This window comes from Poecilia mexicana, unplaced genomic scaffold (genome assembly GCF_051168715.1).
Source record: "Poecilia mexicana isolate PSO_F unplaced genomic scaffold, ASM5116871v1 scaffold_16, whole genome shotgun sequence".
NCBI lineage: Eukaryota > Metazoa > Chordata > Actinopteri > Cyprinodontiformes > Poeciliidae > Poecilia > Poecilia mexicana.
The window spans coordinates 26,695,711-26,719,449 of NW_028263385.1; the positions used below are offsets into that span (position 1 = coordinate 26,695,711).

At 41.8% G+C, this 23,739-nt stretch overlaps 1 protein-coding gene across 1 annotated transcript in view; it reads right to left on the bottom strand.

Annotated features, from left to right (window-relative positions):
• Nucleotides 1-10,849: 10,849 nt before the first annotated feature.
• rspo2 (R-spondin 2) overlaps nt 10,850-23,739 on the bottom strand; it is a 74,675-nt gene continuing 61,785 nt past the window's right edge. The window contains 2 exon segments of the mRNA XM_014990411.2: nt 10,850-12,370; nt 12,372-12,466. Coding sequence (XP_014845897.2) covers nt 12,344-12,370; nt 12,372-12,466 — 122 coding nt within the window. The 3' untranslated portion in view covers nt 10,850-12,343.

Consider the following 23,739-nt stretch of genomic DNA (forward strand, 5'->3'; position numbering starts at 1 on the left):
ATTGGACTTGTTTACATTCAGTCAAAATACGACACTACAAGCTTGTCTAGTCTGGTTTTGCGTAGAAGTAAGTTTACCCCATAAAACAGCGGGCAGCAGGAGGGTCAGGTGTACCTGTGGAGGTCCACTGCTTCTTAGTGTTCTGGTTGGCAAAAAGTAAACTTTCTGATAGCGTTCTCTTACTTGGTTTTTGACAGAGACGTATCCGTTCTTCCCTCGCCCAATTGGAGAATTATTTTATTTGACAGATGAACTAAAAAGTGAGGAAGTCAAGATTTAGAGATCGAGCACTCGGCATGTAGACGTCTTGATCGATGAAAGTAAAGAAAGGTTTATTTACAATATTTTTACAGATTAATCATCACTTTCTATACTTAGTTGCTAGGACCGGGAACAGCCGAAACCAGATTTAGGTCAAAAGGCAGCAAGCAGACTCACATTATCGAGTCGTGAGGTCAAGACCTCGACTTCAGCCAGGCTGATCTGATGCTTTTCCACAGTCCACGGATGATACAATTAAATGTGCTGTGCGGAGGAAGATGATGTCTATGATGCATGTGCCGCTTCCTCCGAGTTCCTCGGAGATACTTAGGTACAACACCCCTCCGCAGTGACTGTACTCCCTCCTCCTCACCATACCTTGAGGGGGGCAATAAGACATGGCTTCTCATTACGAAGGTAACGACTGTTTTTACATGTGGATATGTATGGACGTATGTTTCTCCAACAGACCCTCCACACGGAGGCAAAGGTTGCACGGGAGGCATGCTGCTGCATAATCCAGCCTCGAATGAAGGCCTGGTTGGGGGGATAAACATTCCTGGACTATGAAGCCCTCTTTTTACCCCCTACTGTATTCATACCCACTTAAAATCTACTTACCCGCAATGCAACATTTGGCTCAAGTGAATTGGCCCCCCTGAAACCGACACCGCACCACTACACAGCAACAATATCCTGACTCGTAGCAGCCACAAGTGTCAACCATGGCTCTCATACAATCCTTCTGGGCCCTTATTGAGCACATAATATCCAATTCGACCGGCCTTAATATACTTTAATAAGACCTGCTTTTGATTAATTCTCCCCTGAAACCGGTAGTAGCACAGCTACCAGGCAGTGGGCACATATAAAAACAGAATGAATGGAGCGGGGTTGCCAGAGAGTCAGGAGAGGGAAACAGGAATCCTTGTGGATTTGTCCTCACCAGCTGGCACTGTGGGCCAATATAACGGCCACGCGTATGGCTCTCAGAGCAGCAGTAAGAGGAAATATTTGCCCGTTTCCGTAATGTGTTCAAGTTAGGGAGTGTGATTCGGTTCATGCGCGTCGTAAAGCCCCCCGTTCGTATCACATCCTGAGTGGAAGAACCGAGTTAGCCCTCCGTTGTATTCCCCCTCAAGCAAACAGGGACAATGGCCTTGTGTTGTGTTTGGATCCCAGAGCGGAAGAAAAAGCCAGGTATTCCGGTGGAACGTAGAGTTAAATAAGCTCTGAAAAAAAAAGTTCAAACTGCGCCCTTAGGAGACGTCGCACAAGGCCGGTATAGAAGGAGCCGTCTGTTCCGAGGTTTGACGGTAACAAAAATAGAATAAAATGGAAAAAATAAAAGAATTTCCACAACCCACCTCTGCACCTGTTCAAATGGATCCCAACTGGATTGTATACACTGACTCATTACGGATCGCTCATTATTCCCCCAGTTCTCGTTCCGGATTTACAACAAAAGTAATTGTGCACATGCACTTCATATGTGTCAAAAAGCCATCTGCCGGCATTAACGTATAAAGTGTCCGAAATCTGCATACTCTGTCCCGCAGGTGTGGCGGGAGGTGCCCGGGCTGCACGCATCAAATTAGCAATTTAACAGATTTAGCAGCTCGCCGCTTGTCTGGCTATTAATCTTTTTACAATTTCCTTTTTCGAATAGTTCTGCAGCAACGCAAATAACTGTCACATGCAATCAACGTTTATTGAAGGCCGTGTTTGTTTAAGGGATTAAGCTTGTTACATAGCAACTCCAAATGCAACTCCCAAATCCTGCACTGGCAGATGGATCACATACTTGCAATTAGGAACAACTCTGGCAATAACAGCCACTCATTATTGCCACCATTTAGCAAGGTTGTACACACCATGATTTCTAACATATGGCAAAGCAGTTGGAAATGTTAAGATCCGCAACTCCGCTGACACCACTTCTTGTAGCTGTCATGGCAAATGCGATGCCTGAGCCATATAAAAAGTTATTGATTCCACATTTCCATCAACTCTAAGGGCAAGTGATGGCTTATTATACAGTTATTAAAAAATAACATTATTACAATAATTTTTATCCACGGCAATTGGGGCTTGCCCAGCCCAGTGTCATAAGTTCCATTTCTCCCGCTCTGCGTCGGAACCTATGTGTCATAAGTCCCACATATGCGATTTGAGGGCCGCTGTACGCAGCCATACAGAAGTATTCCTTCAACTTGTTAACTTTTATGTCATGTTAAAGCCACAAATTTCAGTGTGTTTTATTGGATGTTTCATGTGGCAGACCAACACAAAAGTAGTACATAAATGGGAACTGGGAGGGAAGGTTTTCTATCTCTTTGTATCCGGCTCTTCCTGACTCCAATCTAGAATTAGCCTTTTTGCTGCCGCTTGGACTCCAACTCCCTCCGAGGGAACGTCTCTACCGGCGTTCCACATCCAGAGATGGAAAGTTTTACCAATCCTTCTTTTCCAGATAGCTCCAGTTTGAAAGATGAGCACCAGTGACCACCAGCTTTGCCACAGATACTCAGTTTGGTGTTTGGTTTGATCCCCATTACTCCATTCTAGCTCTGGTTGTCTTTCTGGATGATAATCCTGCACCCCAGTCTGAAACCTATTGCCTCCTCAAATAGATTTTCTTCCTCTACTGCCCAATTTTGAGCTCCATCAAACTTCTCATCAACTTTGAGCAGCCTCTCGTCCCATGATGAAAAGTAACATGTTGTTTTTGCTGGTACATTGTTAGCCGCCTTCTCCATGTTTCCTTTGGTCAGTTATGTGGCTTCCAGGAAGCTACATGGGATGTCTTAAAGCCATTCTTTTAACAACTGCTTTCTTCTTGCCACTCTTCCATAAAAGCCAGGTTCTTGGAGTGCATGACTAAATGTTTTCCTGTCAACAGCGTCTCCCAGCTCAGCTGTGGATATCTGCAGCTCTCATCATGGGCCTCTTGGCTGCTCCGGTAGTCAATGTTCTTCTCTCACCCAGCCAATATGTTTTGGGGAATGTCCTGGTAGAGTTTCAGGCATATCTCTGTCTTTCCATCTTCAGACATTGGCTTGAACATTGTTTCCCTGAGATGTTCAAAATTTGTGATATATATTTTAAATCTAACCCTGCTTTAAAATTTCCCACAATATAGTTGTCATATATATATATAAATAACTTCTTAAATAACATTTCAGCTATTTTTGCAGATTCTTTTTTACTGCACTGATATACTTTTTTGTAAATAGTCTTATGTTTTTCAGTGTTTGATACACATGCACATTACGTACATTTTTGAAAACATGACCTGACTCAGTGAACATCCCTGGGATTGTGGGTCCGATATGCACAGTGTTTTCTGTTATAGTCTTGCATAGGATTTTATTTTTATTATTGCTGCTGTTAATCTTACTTCCTTATATATATTTTAGCACTTTTTTATGAACTTTAAATAAAGTTCTATGAAAAATGAAGAACCCGCTGCACTGAACCTCAGTGAAAGCCTCTTTGTTATTCCACCAAATATTGATTTCTGAATTCTTTAACTCAATGTTATACCAATGAGTTAAAACATTGGTATAGTTTCTAAATTAACATGAACTTGTTGTTTTTGCATTATTTGAGGTCTGAAAGCACTGCATCTTTTTCGTTATTTTGACCATTTCTCATTTTCTGCAAATGAATAATAATTTTTGCTTTTGTAGATGTATTTTTGCAAGGTACTGTGCATGAATTTTGTGCAAAATACACAACTCGCGATACAGGCAATTTTGCACCAGACCGCATAAAAAAAAATAAATAAATAAAAATAAAAATAAAAGGCACACGCTGCTATCACTGACTGATCTATACAGTTTGAAGCCCACTGGGCCATTTCCTGTTGGTGGTTTCACTTGTCGGGCCTTTGAAGCCGGCTTTAATAATAGGACCCAACAGAACTAATGAAAACGCTCTCTTGTCGGATTAAAAGGGAGCTTCAGTCTCAGCCACCCAACCGCATTTCAGCACAAACATTAGGAGCACGCGGAGGAGGCAGGCGTACACGCAGCGCACAGAAGTGGTTTTACCGCTCCTTCTGATGTGCGCGTGACGCGGGTCAACTCTGTTCATGGCGCGGAGTCACGCGCCCCGTTTCGTCGCGTGATAATGAAAAAAACAACAAACAAACAAAAAAAAAAACAATCAAGGTGAAAAAAAAATAAATAAATAAAATAAGTAAAAGGTAAATCGAGACGTGGATGTCTGTTCACCTGAATGTGCCGAAAAATTCTGGGTTTTCTTAGCTTTTTTTTTTGGTTGTTTGTTTCCCCTCGCCCTCTTCCTGGATGCTTTAATGTGTGCCTTGGTGGCCGTCTGCTTAATAAAACTAAGTTTAGTGGTGTTCCTCTCGGTGAGACTTTAGGTTTAATCCCCCTCCTGTCTGGAGCAGTGACAGTCTGGCCCCCAGAGGATGACATCTGTGAATCGTTCATTAACTCGTAATCAGCAGCAGATGTCCACAAAAAACAACAAAAAAAAACAATCTCTCTGCCACCTCTCTTCACAATCACACTCAATTTGATTGACATGTTGCTAGACGCAGCTGGATGTATATTAAAGGTCACTTTGACCAAGCCTATGATTGAAGAAAAATAATTGAAAAAGATCATTAGTTCCATTATTGGGACAAAAACAACATGTCTCATGTGTTCAGGTCATGCGCCTCTCCCCATCGGTCCCTCTGAGATCATTAAGCAGCCACATAACTTTTATTTCAAATGAGCGCTGCAGAGGGACATTTCCTGTTGGAGTTTACTATCGGCAAAGTCGGCGTGGCACTTACAGCCCGCCGATTACAGGATAACTGGGAATATGCAGCTGCAGAGCGCTGGAAAGACGCAGTAAAGGGGGTGCCCAGCGCTCTAAAAATTTAAGCTAGCAAAGGCCTCTTGACCAAACATCAGAATTTAACAAGTTGGAAGTGAAAATGGATTTGGCAGAGGGATTTGCTTCCTGAGTCCTTCGTTCAAACACATGCATGTCTTATATCTTTTTAAACAGAATGAATGTCTTGGAATTTTAAGACTGGCAAACAGATGTAAGCGCGCGCACGTCCCTTTAGTTTGTCGATTCTTGTCAGCTTGAAATTAAACGGGCAATTCGGGGCTGGTTTCTTTGATTCGTTTTGCCAAATTTGTATATATATATTTTTTATGGCCTTGAGTTTTGGCCAGAATTGTGCTTGTAAATCCGGCTTTGGAATGTAGGAATAATGAATGTTGTAAATTTAAGGTTTGTTCACCCGTTGGTTTAAATCTGAGCTTTGTGAACATCTGCGCCTCTCTGCTGCCTTCTACGCCTCTTGAGTTTGGAACAGCTTTTGAGGCTGAATCGGATTACAGAAGTGAGCACTAACATTTGATCAAAGGAAAAGAATCCACACAGTATGATTCTGCCACTACCTTGTTGTAACCATGGAGATGATGCCACATAGTGTTTTGCGAGTCAGGAAAAAAGTTTAAAAGAAAAAGTCTCATCTAAACAAAGCATAAACAAACACACTAAACATGACATATTTGTCATCATGTTAGCTTGAGGCAAACTTGACAAGACTTTAGGGGTCTTTGTATCTGGAACAATTTACCATTAGCAGTGATCATGTTAGATTTTAGAGTTTTTGATTCCCGAGTGGAACACTGACAGAGAGAGAGAGAGACAGAGAGAGAGAGAGAGAGAGAGAGCAAATAAGGAAACTAAGAAAATGAATCTAAGAGCAACTAGAGACAAGGAAGTAATACACATAATAATCAAAAATCACTAAGAAGAACTGAACTAAGGTAAAACAGAAACAATCAAAGAAAAACACTAAAGAACACAGAATAACAATGAAACTAGAATCAATAGATCAAACCCCAAAACAGCTTAAAACAATCCAGGACCTGACAGTTAATAGTTACAGTATTTCAGCATATGTGTGGGTGCGTGTGTTTGTGTGTGTGTGTGCAACTTACTTTCTAATTTTGCTAGGGTTTTTTATGCCCAACCAGGGGCTTGGTTTGTAAATCAGCCTGTGTCTAGAAAACAAGTGTTGCTTGTTTTTATCATGTAACCTGAGTTACTGCGCTCTACTTGAATAAACTTGAACTGAATTGAATTCTTATGGCTTTCTTTTGCCACTATTCCAGTGAACCTCGGGTCTTTGTTGGCTTTAGGCAACATAACCACATGCAAGTAGCTAAAATCAATGAAAACCCAAATTCACTTTACGACCGCCAAACTTAATAGTTCAAACACCAAATTTCCTTTATATGGACAGTGGGATCCATATTAGCGGAAGATTACCTTGATGCTGTTCATTATTTCTCCTTTTGGGGATACAGTCAATTAATGCTTAAGGATTGATCACTTTGCAAATACCAGCCAATAGCATCTCAAGTACCATTATACCTAGATATTTCTGAAGCTTGTATTTTCTTTTGAATATTTTAGGTATGATTTACGAAGAAAATGTATGGATAGTCCTCTGCAAATTCTCCACCAATGATTTTGAATTGCGTCACACACAGAAAAATCTCAAAAAAGGTCAGAAATAGTTGGGGGTCCTCTGTACAAAAAGGTCACATTTGTGAATTTCAAGACTAATATTAGTCAACATACGATAATCTCCAACTGGACCTGTAGATCTCTGTACCAGGATTTCTTGCCTGCTTCTCTGACCAACATTGTTTTTTGCTCGTCTCGACGGGTTTCGTGGCCAAATGTTCCCAAACTGCTCATTAACAAAAGCCAGGAAAGCGGTCTGCAGCAATAATGTTGCTGACCAGATGTAATTTGTTTAGTTTCGGAGGTGACTGCTTTACGACTCGCATCTTCTGTTGTATTTTCTTGCATGACAAAATTCCAACCTTCCCCGGTAAATGTGTTTCGCATTTATCGCGTTACGCATAGTTCGCTGGTTATTTCGCCTAATGTGCTCTAAGGGACATTCTTCTGCTTCGTATGGCCTATAACGACTGTGTGTATTGAGAAATATTTAATTCTTGAGAGACGAGTCCTTTATGCTTCAGTTGTAAATAAAATTAGTATTTTTTGGCAGAGCACTGTGGTCCGAGTTCACTCTGGGATTTCAGTTTGTCGGGTTTTTAGCTCTGTTGCCATAACGTCTCTCGGTTAAATTGTGAACTTCTCTAAATGAGTAGCCAAGCCACCTGTGAAAAATGTTAGCGCTCTAAATGGACATGGGAGATTTCCAGACTGACATGTGTCCTAAGGAAATTTCATATGTGATTTAAAGGGGATTGCGGCCGGGTGCGGGGGGCTGAACCAAAGTGGAGGGAGTTACGTCTGATCTTCCCAGGGAAAGCATGTGACACAATGTAATACATCTGCTACTGTGCATCTATAAGCTGTCTGGTTAATACGGATTTTTTTCCCTCTTTTTGATTATACAGTATGGATCTTGGGTTAAATTAGCCATAGGTTGCATTAAAGCATTTTCCCTTGCTCCCGAAACCAGACAGATTTAGCAAAGAGCGTATTACACAAAAAAAAAAATGAATAAGTGTGCTTCTAATAAGAGAATGATTGATCGGGTGTCGCACGATAAAAGACAAGTTCCACACCCATGTGCTTGTCGGGGCATTACACAATAGCTGAGATGGATGAGCCACCAAAGGCAGGCGCTGGTTCACGTCACCGTTAACGATGCCATCACGCTGTCAGGGCCCAGTCAACCGTGTCCAATCCTCTGGCCTGGAGGCAGAAACTGTGTCATGTAGTGCAACATAATGGGTTTCCCAAATGCTATTTCATTTCAAGTACAGCATGGAAAACAAGTACTGAACACGTCAACGCTTTCTCGTGTTGGACTTATTGATACATACAAAAAGCTGACATGAAATAGTTCCTGAAATGAAGTTATATTTGTGTGGAAATAGCACAGGGAGAAGAAGAGTATCAATCAAATCGCTGTAACAGTTTAGCAGTTTTCCTGTTTGGTGAATCTAGACGTGATCTTGACCCATTATGCCACACAATCCGTTGCACCCTGAAGGTTCTGGGAGTCTCTATACAATCACTCCGATCTTCAGATGTTCCCTTTGATTTTCAGCCTGACTTAAGCCAGGCGACTGACTGGGCTGTTCCAGCAGCTTTATTTTCTTCTTTTGAAACCAGAAAGGATTTTACTTATTGGGAATCATTGACTTGTTGAAATGTCTGTCCTTTGTTTGAAATCCTTCTTAAGAAGCTCTTGGTGCTTTTCTCCATTTATTTTTCTATCACCACCTGGAAAACAGCTCCACACTTCCCTGCCTTGTCAGTATGATATATGTACATATATATGGTTTTTGGGAAGGGGCTCAGAGGGTGGATTGTGGTCTTGCACAATGCCCTTTTAAAACATACATTAATTAAACATTGGTCTCATCTAAACATAGTATTCTTCTCAGTCAGTCATTGACTTGTCCAAATGCTCCTCAAAGAAAAAAAAACTAAAATCAACTTTTGCTTTTTTCTTCTGAAGAGGAGGCTCTTAGTGATGTTTGAAACATCTCTCTCTCTGAGACTACGCTTTGGCTCACGGACAGATCTAGATATTCTTTTAATTCCTGTTGGACATCCCGTGAGGAGCGGCTGATGGTAGATTGTTTGTGATAACATGATGTCCTACATCATGTCCCCAATAGTCTTCACGGGAACATTCAGAAGTTTAGAAATAGCTACACCAAGTAGCCAGAAGTTTTGACTCACCCAACCAAATCATTGAATTTAGGTGGTCGAGCCATAAATATGATCTTGTGTATATAAAATCAAGCTCCTAGGTAAACAGACTTCTTCTACAAACATCTGTGAAGGAATACCTCACTATCAGGAGCCACTGAAAAGACGCTACCTGCGCAAGTCAAGTTGTGAAATTTCCTCACTACGAACGAGTCTACAAACAAAAGAGGGAAGGGAATTGGCAATAACAGGAAAGACGTTAAGTCTTGTAAAATCCCGCAGTGGGGTCAGCGGGTCCAACATGGCAGGCACATGGTGTGGAGAGGTCGCCAATAGGAGTTGGTGATCTCTCCATGTCAGTTGTTGAGTCAGAACCCCAAACCTCTGACTCAACAACTGTGAAGGAGCTCAGGAGGCGGATTGATTGGACAATCTGTTTCTTCAGATTGTTTTCTGATGAGACAAATCATGCCTCTCTGCTTGGCCATCCAATGGATGAGTCTGGGTTTGGCAGTTGCCAGGGAAACACTGCTTCCATGTCTGCCTTGTATCGAGTTTAAACTCTGGTGCAGACGGGATTATGGTGTGAGGCTGGTTTTCATGAGTTGAGATTGGGCCCTTGGTCCTAGTAAAAGGAACTCATAATGTTTATATCAACATGTCTTGAGCAATTGTATGACTCTTAATCCATGGGAACTGTTAAGGGATGGTTTCTATAGTTCCAACATGACAATGCACGGTGCCTTAAGTTGCATAAACGAGGTTAGCGTACAGGACCTTGACTGATGTGAGCCTGATAGAGTCCCTTTGGGGTGGATTTGAAGCAGAGATTGGCAACCAGTGGTCTCACCCAACATCAGTGCTTGACTCCAGAGAAGACTCATGAAATATTCCCATAATCCCACTCCTAAACCCTGTAGAGAGGTATTGTCATTGTAGCAGGAACGGGTGGTCCAAACCCAAAATAAATATTCAGTAAAGTTCATATGGCAAGAAACTGAAACCTCTTGCCAATATAGTGTATGTAACTGATGATGTTCATGGGTCCTGCACAAAAAGTCTGCAAAAGTCTTGAGGTGGTTCTGGTAATGAGAAACTGGTAATGAGAAAACTTTTTTTAGGTCATCACTTACGACCAAATCATCTGGCATTTATTATCACTGATAGGAACAAGGGTAGCTTTCTATATACTGGTAAATCTCAATTACTTCCTTGACTTTAGTTGGGTTTCCATAACTTTGCCAAAATTCACCTAACATTGAAAAAACACATTGTCGAAATTGCAGTGTTTCCAATAAATACAAAATGCAATTAAAATCACACATGATGAAACACATGCTGTGCCATCATCCTCCAACTACTTCCTGTCGTCGTCTTCTTTGTGGTTTGCGCCAAGAGCAGCCATCCGGTTGTTGATCATGTGACTCGTGGGATGGGGGGGGGGATAGTGTTTCCATTGCAGTTTTGAAAAATAAATTTTGATAAATTTCCAAAGAACTACATCATCCTTGCGCCAAATCTTTTTGTCAAAAAATTTGAAGTTTTTCGAAACTGCCGTGTTTCCAGTGAGTGAATTTACTTTTTAAATCTCAAATTGTGCAGATATATAGTCAATGGAAACACAGTTTCTGTATGCCTTGTATTTTTATTGTGTTTGATACTTATTTCCCATGTCTGTCCATGTCACTTATGGATTAATTTATAAAAATTTCTTACCTCAGATTACCTCAGCTGCCCATTAGGAATATATTTAATTGACATGTAATACACACACACACACACACACACACACACGCACACACACACACACACACACACACATATATATATATATATTAATGTTCAGTGTTGTTTTCCTTCACTCTAACTGCAGTCAGAAGTTAGACAAGAACACGACAGCTTCAGAGTTTGAGCCACATATATTATAGCCACGGACAGTAATGAAAGGGCTTTTCATACAGTCACATGAAATGCAGTTTTAATAAAACACAATGTACACATATGCAGTCCTATGACCATACATTAGCTGGAGCCTAATTATTAAACCTAGAATACATCAAAGCATAGTTTCATTTTTTTCTCCTTTTATAAAGCATCAAAATCAGTAGATGAGGTCAAACAAACAGCCTACAACACTTTGCATGACAGAGATATGCACTGATATAAGGAGAGGATATCTCAGAAAAACACCGACAGCGTGAGGCCAAATTTCTCACTGAACAAAAAAAATTTGAAAAAAAAAGTACAAAACTGAATTAATAAATAAATCAAATATATACCATATGAATGAAATTGCTATGAGGTGGCTAAGTTTATTATGTTTTTCATTATTTTAATCTGTAGCTTGTATTACAACCATTTTTTTATTATTATTATTTCTAAAACATTTAGAATGGTGACTGACTCAATACTGAAAATACAGTAATAGGCTTTTATAATTAGATCAACTATGTACAAGTCTGTTGCCATGCTAGTTGAACAACTAAATTTTCTTCTTTTCTTTAATTAACTGACACTATACAGATACAGCATTAAGCGGTCTGAACGTAAACAGTTTGTGCTGAGAATAAAATATTTCGCAACTATGCATGGGTTTTTTTTCTTCTTCTTCTTCTTAATATTACTCTGGAAAATATACATAACATAAAAGGCCACACATGGGAAAACTCTGTTTCCATTTAGAGGGAAGGAAGGAGAGGGGTAGCTTTGACATAAATATATGAACAAAAAAACAAACAAAAAAAACAACCAGTCTCTCTTGTTTCAAGATGCCATTTTTTTTCTTCTTCTTCTTCAGTCCATTAGCATCATTTGCTTCAACCGAACCTTCTCTGCTTCTTCGTCCTGGATGGATTTTTGTCACATCCGTTCCTTCTGGTGCAGTTCAGCTCGCCAACTCCCCTGACTCCTTCCTCCTCTTTACCTGCCGCCCCTCTGGCTCTCCCGCCCTCCGAGTTCTCCTCCGTCTTCCATCGCACCCCCCCGTACGGTCTGCGTTGTTCGTTAATGACGGGAAGTAAGTTCAGTTCTGTCAACTGTGAAGGTCCACAAGGCGAAAAAAAAAGGGGGGGAATGGCGCTGGGAGAAAAATAGAGTCACCTTAGCCGGTCGCAGCAACACGGGAGGGGCGTCGGGGGCGGGGGGAAGCAGTGGGAGGCAGAGCGTGTACAGGTACTGATATCTCGCTTTGTACGGCACGGGTTTCTTGGGGTGTGGGGTCGTCGGTGGGGTAGGTGTGATGTTTGCATCCTGGTGGGCGGAGAGAAGGAGGAATGGGAGGCGAGTGGGGAGGAAGGCAGCGGGAGGGGCTGTGGTGGGTGAAAGTTGTCAGTCAGAGTAATGGTGCAGCGGCGGCTAGCAGCTTTGCGTTGGTTTCTGTGTTCACTGGGAGGTTTCAGTCCTTACTGGCTGGAGCGCGCAGAGGCCAAGTGGTCACTGTGCTGGTTCTGGGCCCGAAACCGCAGCCTCTGCTTGTTCTTCTTCTTTGGCTCTTTAGATCGGTGCTTCCCTGAATTACCTGCATAACACACATAAACACACACACACACACACACACACACACACACACGCACACACACACACACACACACACACACACACACAAGAACAAAAGATTAATTCAATTTTTAATGTGATTCTCCACTGGAACACAGTCTGATTTGTTCGCCTGCAGACTAACATGAACTAGTACATTGATTGATTGGTGCTATTTCAATGAGACAGTGCATATTAATACATGTACAATGTTGCTTAGCAAAATGATAATTTGCATCCACAGTCCCATAAAGCAAGCAGCACAAAATAAAAACACTCATACGATTTCATACATAAAAATAAGAAATACGGTAGAAACAAACAAAACCATGTCACAAAAATAACTAAAAACACAAAATTCCTCATAGACGCCTGACTATAAAAATTGTTCAACACATTGTTTAATAAATAAAAATGTGGAAAATGGTGGACTTTAGCTCATTTTATAATAACATTTTAAAAGAAAATCCAATGCTATCAGTGTATTTAGAAGATTCCTGTTTAGCAAGTAGAGAACACTGTTGTCTAATTTAAATTCTGTATGAAACGATTGGTTCTGTTGGATCGACTGTTGAACGAAAGCAGTTAGAAATCCTGTTTTCAGTTTATCAAATAAAGTAGAACACAAATGGAAAAATCTGCTCAGGTCAGATGAAATCAAGACTTTAGATTTTGGCTCAGATGCTAGATGCTGCATTCACTCAATTCCCAAAAGCTAAACATGATAGTAGTGGGAATGTGTTACTTCTGCAAGGATGAGAAAGACAGTCAAAATTGTTGGGGAGATGCAGAAAGACAACAGAGAGAGGATTTCAATGAATGGAGGTTCACCTGTTAAAACTTATAGCACAACTGAGATACAATGGAAACTATTAGCAAGGACAGCACAGTGGTACACTGAGCCTGTAGGTTATCCAGTTGCTACGCAATGTACACATTGAGACCAGAACTAGTGGTTAAAATTAAAGTTTATGGACGCATCATTTGGTGACTGGAATTGGCAGATATTCAGTTTGACATTATACCTGCAACCCACCCAAACTCTATGTTTGTATTTGAGGATGTTGAAGCTTTCTGAAACGACTCCACACAGACTGACTTTGTCTTCAAATGTGAGAAAGAAAAAGTTCCAGTTTTCCTTTTTTTTATTTAAGTTGAATGTTTTGGGTGTGTGTGTGTGTGTTTTTTTGTAGATCTCTGGAAAAGTGTAAAACATTAATAATTAATATTTAAAGTAGTCAATGAGACAGACTTTTGGCTTTCAGGGAGCTACCGCCAATTTGACGATGCGTCATCCTGTCAGCGCTGGGGTTCAGCTTGCCTCACTTCTCAGGGCCGCATTTCAGTTTTAGAGAAACGTCTGTTCAGCCCGACACATTTGGACGCTGCGAGAACGGACAGGGAAGATTTAAGTGTGGGATGTTGCATAACTCCTTTTCAAAGTTTTGGAAAGGTCCCCCTGCCCAAGGGTAATCCGTCCCAGGTTTCACTGGAAAGGGCAAAGCACCCTGGGAAACTTCTGCTTGCGTGTTGGAGGCTGCGCACCCACCGCTCTCTCTGGGACGGTGCAAACTTTGGCTACCGAACCACAAGGCAACAATTTGGCTGCCAAGGCCACAAATAAGATAACGAGGTGTGTGCGTGTGTGTGCACGTGTGAGAGAGAGGGAGAGAGAGAGAGTGTGAGATGTACGTGTACATGGGGGGGGGGCAGGGTTGATGGGGGAGCGACTGTGAGGAGGGAATTTGAGGGAGAAAAATCTCTAAATGGCGTGGGGAAGGCGGCGCGAGGCTTGGATGATGAAAAATTATCTGGATCTCGATCTGGAACGCGGCAGAACAAGCCGCGCTATGGTTCGTCGACGGGGTGAAGAGCGGGAAAGCGCTGGAGGAACTGCAGTTCTCGCATGCAAGCCCCAGTGCCGGGTCCTATTACTGCACTTGTTCGGGCTTCGGTATTTCTCACACAGAATGTAGGTAACGGTGTGTGAAATGTGGCATTATCGCTAATTGCCTCCTTACATGCCGGGCCCCCATGGTCCCCCCCGTCCCTCCTACAGAAGACCTGTTTCTCATTGTCCGCACCGCGTTGTGAGGTACATTTTAAAAATATTCACTCTTTAAACTGATGCACATGAGATATTGCTTCGCGAGTAGGGTCTCCGAGCTATTTCCTGTAATTAACCCAATCTTGTTAATCTTGCTTTTCTTTTTTTTTCTTCTTCTTCTTCTTGCTTTTTGTTGATCTATACTGTTGCAGTGAAGCTTCCCGCACACAGTTTTAGGGGGAAAAAAATGGCCTTTGAATTCTATCTTTTCCATCTCACTCTCATGCCCTTAATTTAAAAAAAAAAAAAAGAAATATTATCAGGGGACTTTGTACACTTGCTGATTCCACTTTAGATTTTTCTGTGTGAATTACTGTACAATAATGTTTATTGTAGCCAATCTGAAGCTCAAAGGCATTCTGGTGTATATGTTCATGTTCCTAATTGCTCTGTAGAGGTCATTTTCATCCAAGAACAGCGTTGCTAGGTGGCAGACAAACATGTTCGCTTGTTTTTTCCAGCTCGACATGAATTACTCTTGATGGCAATAAAGTGTATGGTGCAGCATTAGACTCCCTCTAGGCCCTCGCGGGCCATTCTTTGTACGCAAGACGCAGTTAAAAAGCGAGAAAGCCCATGCTTACGGCAAATGCCTGGAAATAAGAGCAAAGTAGTTTCCTCAAGATTCTTTGTGAATGGGTTGGACGATTGCAAAGCAATCCAGAGAAAATGCACATTAAGACTGGAAGAAACGTTTGAACTTCAGGTGCACGGAGGAAATGAGCTGGAGACTGGAACGGGCAGGTTTTCAGTCTGCCCGGCCCTGACCGCTGAGACGGGCCAGTCCTGAACTTGAGAATCAGATTTTCTCCAAACTGTATCCACACAAAACACTGCCAGGCTGCACTGAAAACAACAGTCAGTAGTGAAAAGGATGTGATGTTTGCAACTTTCAGTGTCAGAAGTTTTTTTTTTTTTTGAAGGACAATTTTGTTTACAAAGACTTCATGATTTATGTTATTTGTTGCTTCTCTTATTTTAATTTATTTTAGCTATTTAAAATGTCTTCCAGTTCCAGTGTTAAATGTTCATTAGATATAATAATGTTCTTGCATTATTGTGCCATTACCACTATATTACTTGAAAATGGTCTCAAAACAACAATATTATCGTTTATCGCGATAACTTCTGGGGCAATTTATTGTCCAGCAAAATTTGTTATCGTGACTGTCTTATCCAAGACGACTGCGCTTCGTTCAGGCTGCGAGAGAAAACGAGTCGTACAGCAGATAAAACAGGAAGCCCAGACAAAGTACGGCAAAGTAGCTCTGTTCGATCCTCTTCTGGTTTAAACCTGTGTCTGATGAGGAACATGTTGGATTTGGAAATGTTAGAAGACACTGTATTCTCAACAATATTCAAAAGAGACCGCTGTTTTTGTTTTTGTTCCATGCCAGCCGCTAAAGCAATATGGTAAAGGAATTTAAAAAATTAAATAAAAATTGTTTCAACAAGTAGTTTTTGTTGGAACTGGTTTTCAAATTGGCAGCTCAAAGCTTTACAAACACTGATTAATCATGAAAATATGATTGAAAAAATTATTTCTAGTTGAAACAAAATACCCAGCATTTTTCTCTCGTTGTTTAATTTAAAACCTCAAAGTTTATGTGATTTTACTCTATACTGACATCATTAAACCAATAACGATTATCTGTTTCAGGTATTTCAATGCTGAATTTATTATGCGCATTTCATACAACATGTATAATATAATGAAAAGGTTTTAGGCAGGTAGAAAACTAAGACTGCATCTCGGGTTGAGTGTGAATGCTAACGCCGCAGTGAAGAACAGCCACTCTGTCACCAACGTGAGGCTGTGGAAACCGGGTCAGCATCACAAGGTTTAGCATAAAAACCAGATGCAAGGCAGTTAATTAGGGGGATGAAGTTTTCAAAGTAGTCGGGTTTCAAGATGTGCGGTTCAAGCAAGAAATGGGCAATACTGAGGGTGGTAAACACTGACGGCCAGCATTTTCATCAGCTCAGGACTGAGCAAAAAGGGCTGGGATTCTGGGACAACCATCCACCGTCTGGACAAGTCTGAACCGAAGGGCTGTTCTGAGAAACAACAACAAAAAAACACTACCTCTGATATGGAAACAACAAAAGGTCTCAATTATACACAAAAAAAAACCATTAGGATTGGGATTAAAAAAAAAAAAAAAAAAAGGTAACAGGTGCGTCTCAATGTGACATATTTGTCTGAACCACAGAGGCAGTTTTTTCACTGAAGGACCCAGGACCGCCTGGCTACGACGAAAGCACTTAGAAGGTTGACGCATTTCCAAGACTGGATTTGGAGATTTGGTCCAGAATACCAAGAAATACAGGCAGGTATTTCTTATCCATCATGCAGCGCTATTAACAGCGGGACAAAAAGGAAAAACGTAAGAAATCAAAATTTACACCGACCTCAATAGGAGCCATATTCACTTGCAAAGAACAGCAAGTCCTAGACGTGATGGTCTGGCCCACACAGAGGCCTGATCTCGGCATCACTGCAGCTGTCTGTGATTAGACGAGGACACGGAAGGATCTGAGGAAACCTACATCGACTAAAGATCTGTGGTTAGTTCTTTAAGATGTTTGAAACAACTTACCAGCCAACCAATTAAAGCCTGTGCAAGTGTACATTGAAGGATTAGTATGTAGTTCAAAGTGCAGACGGGGGGTGGTGGTCACGCCAAACATGGTTTTCAGGTTTCTCGTCTAAACTGCAGTTTTCTTTCGAGGCTTCATCCGGTTCTTTGTCTGCACTCTTTCCTCCGCTGTCTGTTTTTTTTATACGTTTCTCCACTTGTGCTAAACTCTTCCCCAAGCTTTGGAGATTTATACCCATTTCTTACTGCACTCAGTCGACAAGTTGTGACTTTTATGAGCCAACACATCCTCAGCAGAGGCTGATTTCTTCCAATTATATTCCTCCCTCAACAGCCTCGTCGTTATAAATCAGGGCCTCGGGGTCGGGCTCCGGCAAAAGAAAAAAAAAAAAAGAAAAAAATGAACGGATGTCACTTCATAAACTCACCTCAGCAAGGATCATATTTCACCGAACCCCAAGTCTCGGTGTTGACAGCTAGAGGGCAACCAATCCCCACACAAGGCCCCCTTCCCCTCTCGCATCGGATGCAGACCCGGTTTAGATTGTCCATCACATCCGCCCTGTGAACTCCCATTTAGCCTTTTCCTCGGGGGCACCACACACTCTGAACACTGAGCTTTCATCATCTCATATTTACAACCGATGTAATCACTTAAGCTGATTACCAGGGTTCATAGGGGAAACAGTTTAATTTCCCTCAATTGCTTTCAAAACCAAGAACAAATTCATAAATCGTGAGTATGCGGAGATAATTTTGTCTTGGAAGGCTCGGCGGGTTTCAAATCATTGTCTGTCTTTGTTTTTTTTTTTTTGTTGGGTTTTTTTTTTGCGCCATAACTGGCACCGCTCTGGATGGAACGAGAGGACTGTGGCTTTTATAAGTAAATCACAATCCATCTTTACAGTTTCTTTCCGCTCTGCTTGCATTTACTATCACTCCGACAAAACCACAATTTTGCCAATGTTTGCTCGTCGTTCGGCGATCCCTCCCCCCCCGACGACTTGGAGGATTTATGCTAATTTGGAAATGAAGCATAAATCAAAGAAGCAAACAAAAATCTCCGGAGCAAATCAAAATGTTGTTCTTTTCTTTTTCATTTCTGAATCAGAGTAAAGGTCTGCGGTGGCATGTGCCCCCCCTCTCCCCCTCCCACTGTCAGACTTTTTTCTTGAAATACTGTGTTTATGCAGTTCAGTGAAAAAGCACTTCCCTTACTAAAGTTTTTTTCTTGCTTTTTTCTTTTTTTGTTTGTTTGTTTGGTCACGCTAAAATCAGATCGTCAAATAAATTTTATATCAGACAAGGATAATCAAAGTGAATACAAAATTCAGTTTTCAAGTCATGGTTTCACTTATTAAGAGAAACCAACCTGGACCGATGAGGAACAACTTAATGTCTACCTTCATGTAAAACCTGCTTTTGCCACTCATGGCGCCACCAACTGGGCCAAAGCCAGAATTCAGTGAGTTTCTCATCACTGTGGAGGAATATTAGTCCTGTCTTCTTGGCAGAATTGTTTTCATTTCATCTACAACAGATGGGCTTTCAAATATGAGTCGCTATAGTTTAAGGTCATACCCCAGCCACTGGATCAGATTTTGGGACTTTAACTAGGCCCCTACAAAACCTCTTTTTTTTTTTCTGTCTTTGATAACTGGATTTGCTGAGGTGTTTTGGATCATTGTCCTGCTACAGAACCGATGGTCGAACGTTTGCTCCAGGGTTTTCTGGAAGAGAGCAGCACTTATTGTTGCATCAACAGCTGCATTTTCATTCACCAGGTAACTACGCAAACTGGAATTACAAAAATAAATTTGATGAATGGAAACACGTCAATTTAAAAAAAAAAAAAAAAAACTGCAACAGAAACACAAGTCACCTGACCAACAACTGGCAGAAAAGACAAAGACGACAACAGCACGCGGTTGGTAGGATGATGTTCGCGGCATGTTTTTTTAATAACTTATCACGTGAACAAACTTTTCCACGTGTGATCTTAATTGCGCTTCTTACTTAGCGAAAGTACCGCAATTGACTTTTCTGGAATATTGCCCAAATTTTACGCGTGTTTTGTACTCGAAACGCTGCTGGCGACGACAAGTGATCTAGATCCCGACTGGGCCAATCCGCCCAGGCTGTCACACTGCCACCATCATGTTTGATCGATGGATACATGTCCTTTTTCTGAACTCCCTTGACAATTTGATGCCACGGGTAACGGGATGTGTCAAAGCCTTTCCATTTTTCCACAGAAAAATTAAAGCCTTTTTACAAGGCGAAAGGACCTCCATTTTTGCCTTGTAGTGCCTTATGGAAGCCATTTTTGCCCAACCTCTTTCTCATTGTAGAATAATAAACACTGATCTTAACAGAGGCAGGTGATTCTTGGAACTTTAGTCTTTGCTTTATTTTAGGATTTTTCAGTCTTTGCTTTTCACACTCAGCTCATTCTTTGGCTTTAATATTCCTTGTGGCTTTGTTCTATATGCCAGTATTTTATATAAATTTCTATTCTGCTCCGAGTTGCAGTCTGTAGTGATGGTTAAATCAATCTTAGTTCCTGATTTCCTGTTTCTTTGTTGGCTCTGGGGTCACAGTCTGTAGAATGGTAAATGTCCTGTGCTTGTCTCGGCCTTTTTCTAGACTCAGACCACCAAGGCAAAGTGGAGGAAGTATTTTGCCCAAGGACACAACGTTTGGGTCGGTTATAGAACAAAACTATAGTTGTCTCTCCCGACTCCCCCCATTTCTCTGTGGTCCTTCTTGTAGTTCTGCTATCAGTGTCCGATCTACCCAGGTTTTTCCTCCTCTGACCCTCCCTGACGTCACCCATCTCCTCCTTGACTCATTCCAGCAATCAAGCTTCCCCGCATAAATACTACATGCTTCTCTCATTCAGTGTTGGATCATTCCGTTATTCCCACCGGCATGTTTCCCCTGTGTTGCTCTCGTGGTGCTCCGGATCTCTCTGGACTTTTGTTTTTTGACTGTTTTTGCCTCCTGTCTGCACTATTGGGTCCAGATCTTTACCGTTTTATGACAAAGCGATGTGCGTGTGGTCATGGGTTTATCTGTGATCCTCTGGATGAGTCATAAAGTTGCTCTTGAAGTCATTTTTAGTAGGATGGCCTGGGAAGCTTCATTACTTTTCCATGGTTTTCCTAAAACTTTAGAAAAGGCTTTGCAACACGTTCCGTATTGACAGATGACAATAGCCTTATTTCTCGTTTGCTGTTGGATTTCTCTTGATCGGGGCATGTGACATCTTGTGTCCACTTGTGACACAAGATGTCACAAGTGGACATCTTGTGACCTACTTCCTGTTGTCAGACAGGTTCTGTTCAGCTAAGCTCTTGATTCTCTGGCAGGAATCAGGTGTGGCAAACTAAAACAATGAAAACAAATGGGACAATTTATTTATTTATACAAAGAGCCCAGGTTGGTTCGGAAAGCTTCTTTTCTCTCCTGTAAAATGAAATGATCGTTTAAGGACTGCTTTCCTCAGGATGTCTCTGTCTGATGATCAAATATAGACATATAGATGATTGGAAACAGATGTGACTAAGACCAAAATCTTGAAGACAAAAAAAAAGAGAACAGCACTATCTGTGTGTGTGTGTGTGTGAGAGAGAGAGATTGAGACACATACCCTGCAAGCGAGTGACTGTAATCTTCGGTATCACCTCTGTGAGCTTGAGAAATACTTAGTGTCATTTCCAATCTTTCCAGTTGCAATACCCATGTGAAAAGAAATCGTAAACCTCCCTGCGCTCACCGTGATGGACGTTCCGCAGTTACCTCTCAGAACCGGTCCACCGAAACTTCTTTTCTCTTTCACATTTCTTTTTTTTTCTTCTTTTTTCTCCTCTCCGTGTTGCTCTGATGCTTTTCGAGGCGCTCAGCAATAAGTGAAATGTGTGCCTTGCTGGAGATCCCGCTAAGAGTTAAGCAGTCTAAGACGTATCATGTTATTACGCTCGAACGCCAGAATTATATCTCCTTGCGGAATGGCAGTGCGACTGCTTGTCCAACTGATGCACTGAAAGATAATCAGTCAAATCCATATCCAGAGGGAAGGAAGCCAAAGCCAAAGCTCCCTTCGTCTGGGTCAAAACTAATATCTTTGTTTTTTTGGAAAAAGGGACCAAATTCAAGAAAACGCGTCGGCGCTGTATTCCAATAAAAATGCGACTTTTGTTTACTTTGTCACTAAACCGGGTCTTCTGAGATTTCTCGGCTCTTAAAGAAAAAAAAAAAAAACAACCTTTATTTAAAAGTTCCTTAAATTCCTGCCTAATCGCTGAAACCGTGACCACCAAGGAAAAAAAAAAAAAAAAAAAACAGGAGCGAAGCATCTCGAGCGTTGGCATGAGGCGAGTGCCGTCATGCACTAACGCTCTGGTGACAGCGCAGGAATTGAAAGGTCTAATCTTATCTCCTTTTGCCTTGCGGCTTGAGGAAAATCAATGGCTGACCTCGAGAAGGCATTAAGACGTACGGTAAATGGGATCGTTTGCCACTGAAAACGCGCCCCTCGCTCTCCTGTTACTCAATCAACGGCAGGCGGTCAACTAAAACCCCCCCGTCTGAGGACACGGAGGGATGCGGGGAGGCGAGGCAGCGACGACAACAACATCCACGCCGCTTTGGAAGAGAGATTCCTCAGGACTCACGGTAGGTAGGGCCGGAGTTTTCTTGGCTCCTTGTCTTTTTCACAAACAGGCCAAAGCGGAGGCCATTATTTGTGAGGGAAGGAGAAAACTACTGGCGCCAGTGAGATTTGATTTCAGCGGCAGAAATTGGATTAGCAGCCATTAAGGGCCTCCTCACACATACATTTATAATGCTGTGAAGGGGGAAAGATCTGCAGCCAGCCAGCACTCTCCTCAGTCACCCACTGACAAGCCCTTCTGTCTGGGAAAAGGTTACGGACGCTGACACTGCCCTGTATTACTGTTCAACTTAGTTTTGCAGCTGATTTATAGGTGGGACTGAATGATATGACCTTAACTGACCCATAGTTCATTAAGGCGTAGGCCAGAGGGCGAAGCCAAAGCTTATAATGGGGCTTTGTGCTGTAACTCCTCGTGCGGTGGAAAGGCTCTAGAAGGGCTATGTGACATTTGTTATGGCGGAGAACTCGACACTGGTGAAAATACACGTTAAAACGCAAAGAAATGTTCGGCGAACGTGGGTGCAGAGGGGGAAAGACGCCTGGCACTGGATGGAAACTAAAGGGGCAGATGTGCAGACGAGAAGGAGCAACAATTACAAGAAGCTCATCTTGCTAGCCGGCTGACAGGAGGTTCTCTGCACAGCGTCACTTAGCACTAACAGGGTTACTCTGGATGACACATTTTCGCTCAAATGTTTTCAGTCTGTCCTCCGGTTTTCCCCCCGTGCTTCTGCTTACTATCACTGTGCCACTGGGTGCGAATGATTTAAAGCATACGCATTCCCAGTTTCAAAAACCTGCTGTTGAGAGAGAGGACTGGTCGTTATTTTCTCATCTGCGACTGGTTCTGGACTTGCCAGGAGACTTAAGAACGCAGGTTAGCTCACTCTTCAGCTCCTTGACACCTCGTTGCAGTGACTGTGAGTAAAAGCGAAAGCCCAACTCGGAGATTGATGCCTCGAAGAGGAGGAATCCTTTCAAAACACGTGTGACTGACACGGTGATTAATGTTCCGATGGCGAGTGCTGAAAAGGCCATTTTTCTCCCTCTGGAAGTGGTTCTTTAGCAGCAAGACGGATCCAGAGCCTGTCTAAAAAGGGTAGAGTAGAGTTGATGCCCCAGGAGTAGTGATGTTCTTTTCCATTAGACCACATCGGGTTTAGACTCACACACGCCGCGATTTTCACAATACGGCGAGTGATCAAAGGTTGCCTCGCGTCGCTTAGGTTACGAGAGGTCATCAGGCTCTCTCAGGGTTCGAACTTATGTCAAAACTTCAAACCTTTAGACAGAAGGTTTGAGCGTATATATGTACACAAACTAAAAAAGACAAAAAACATATTTTTGATGAGCGTGCAGAAAACTGCTCATTTGCAAAATGAAAAATATTTCAAAATTTTACTTAAAAAATTCTACTCCTTAAAAATACTGCTTTGTTTATTTTATCTTCACAATATTTTCATTTTAGAACCTTTAGACACTTTATCTATGCCCGTTTTTCTTTTGATTCTGCCAGGCAGACAGAATTGCAGCATTCGTGACCAGATTGTGTCTCACACCTCAAAACTGATGCCTGTAACAGTCGTTGGTAAAAGTCAGGTCTTGTCTGAGGGAGCCGGGGTCAAATAAGAGTTCTTGACTTTCAGTCAATTCCTGACTGAAAGTTTAAGTTTTTTAGATGGTAAGGTACCATGTCATGTTTTGCTGCGTTTTAAAAGAACACATTGAAATAAGCAAGGCGTTTCCATTTACTGAACAAAACTCACAGCGAGTTTTAACACAATGCCGTGATCTGCAAAGCTGCCTCACTTTTTTAGTGTGTGCATGACAACGACATGTCATCAAGAGTAACAGATATTTAAAAATGGTAA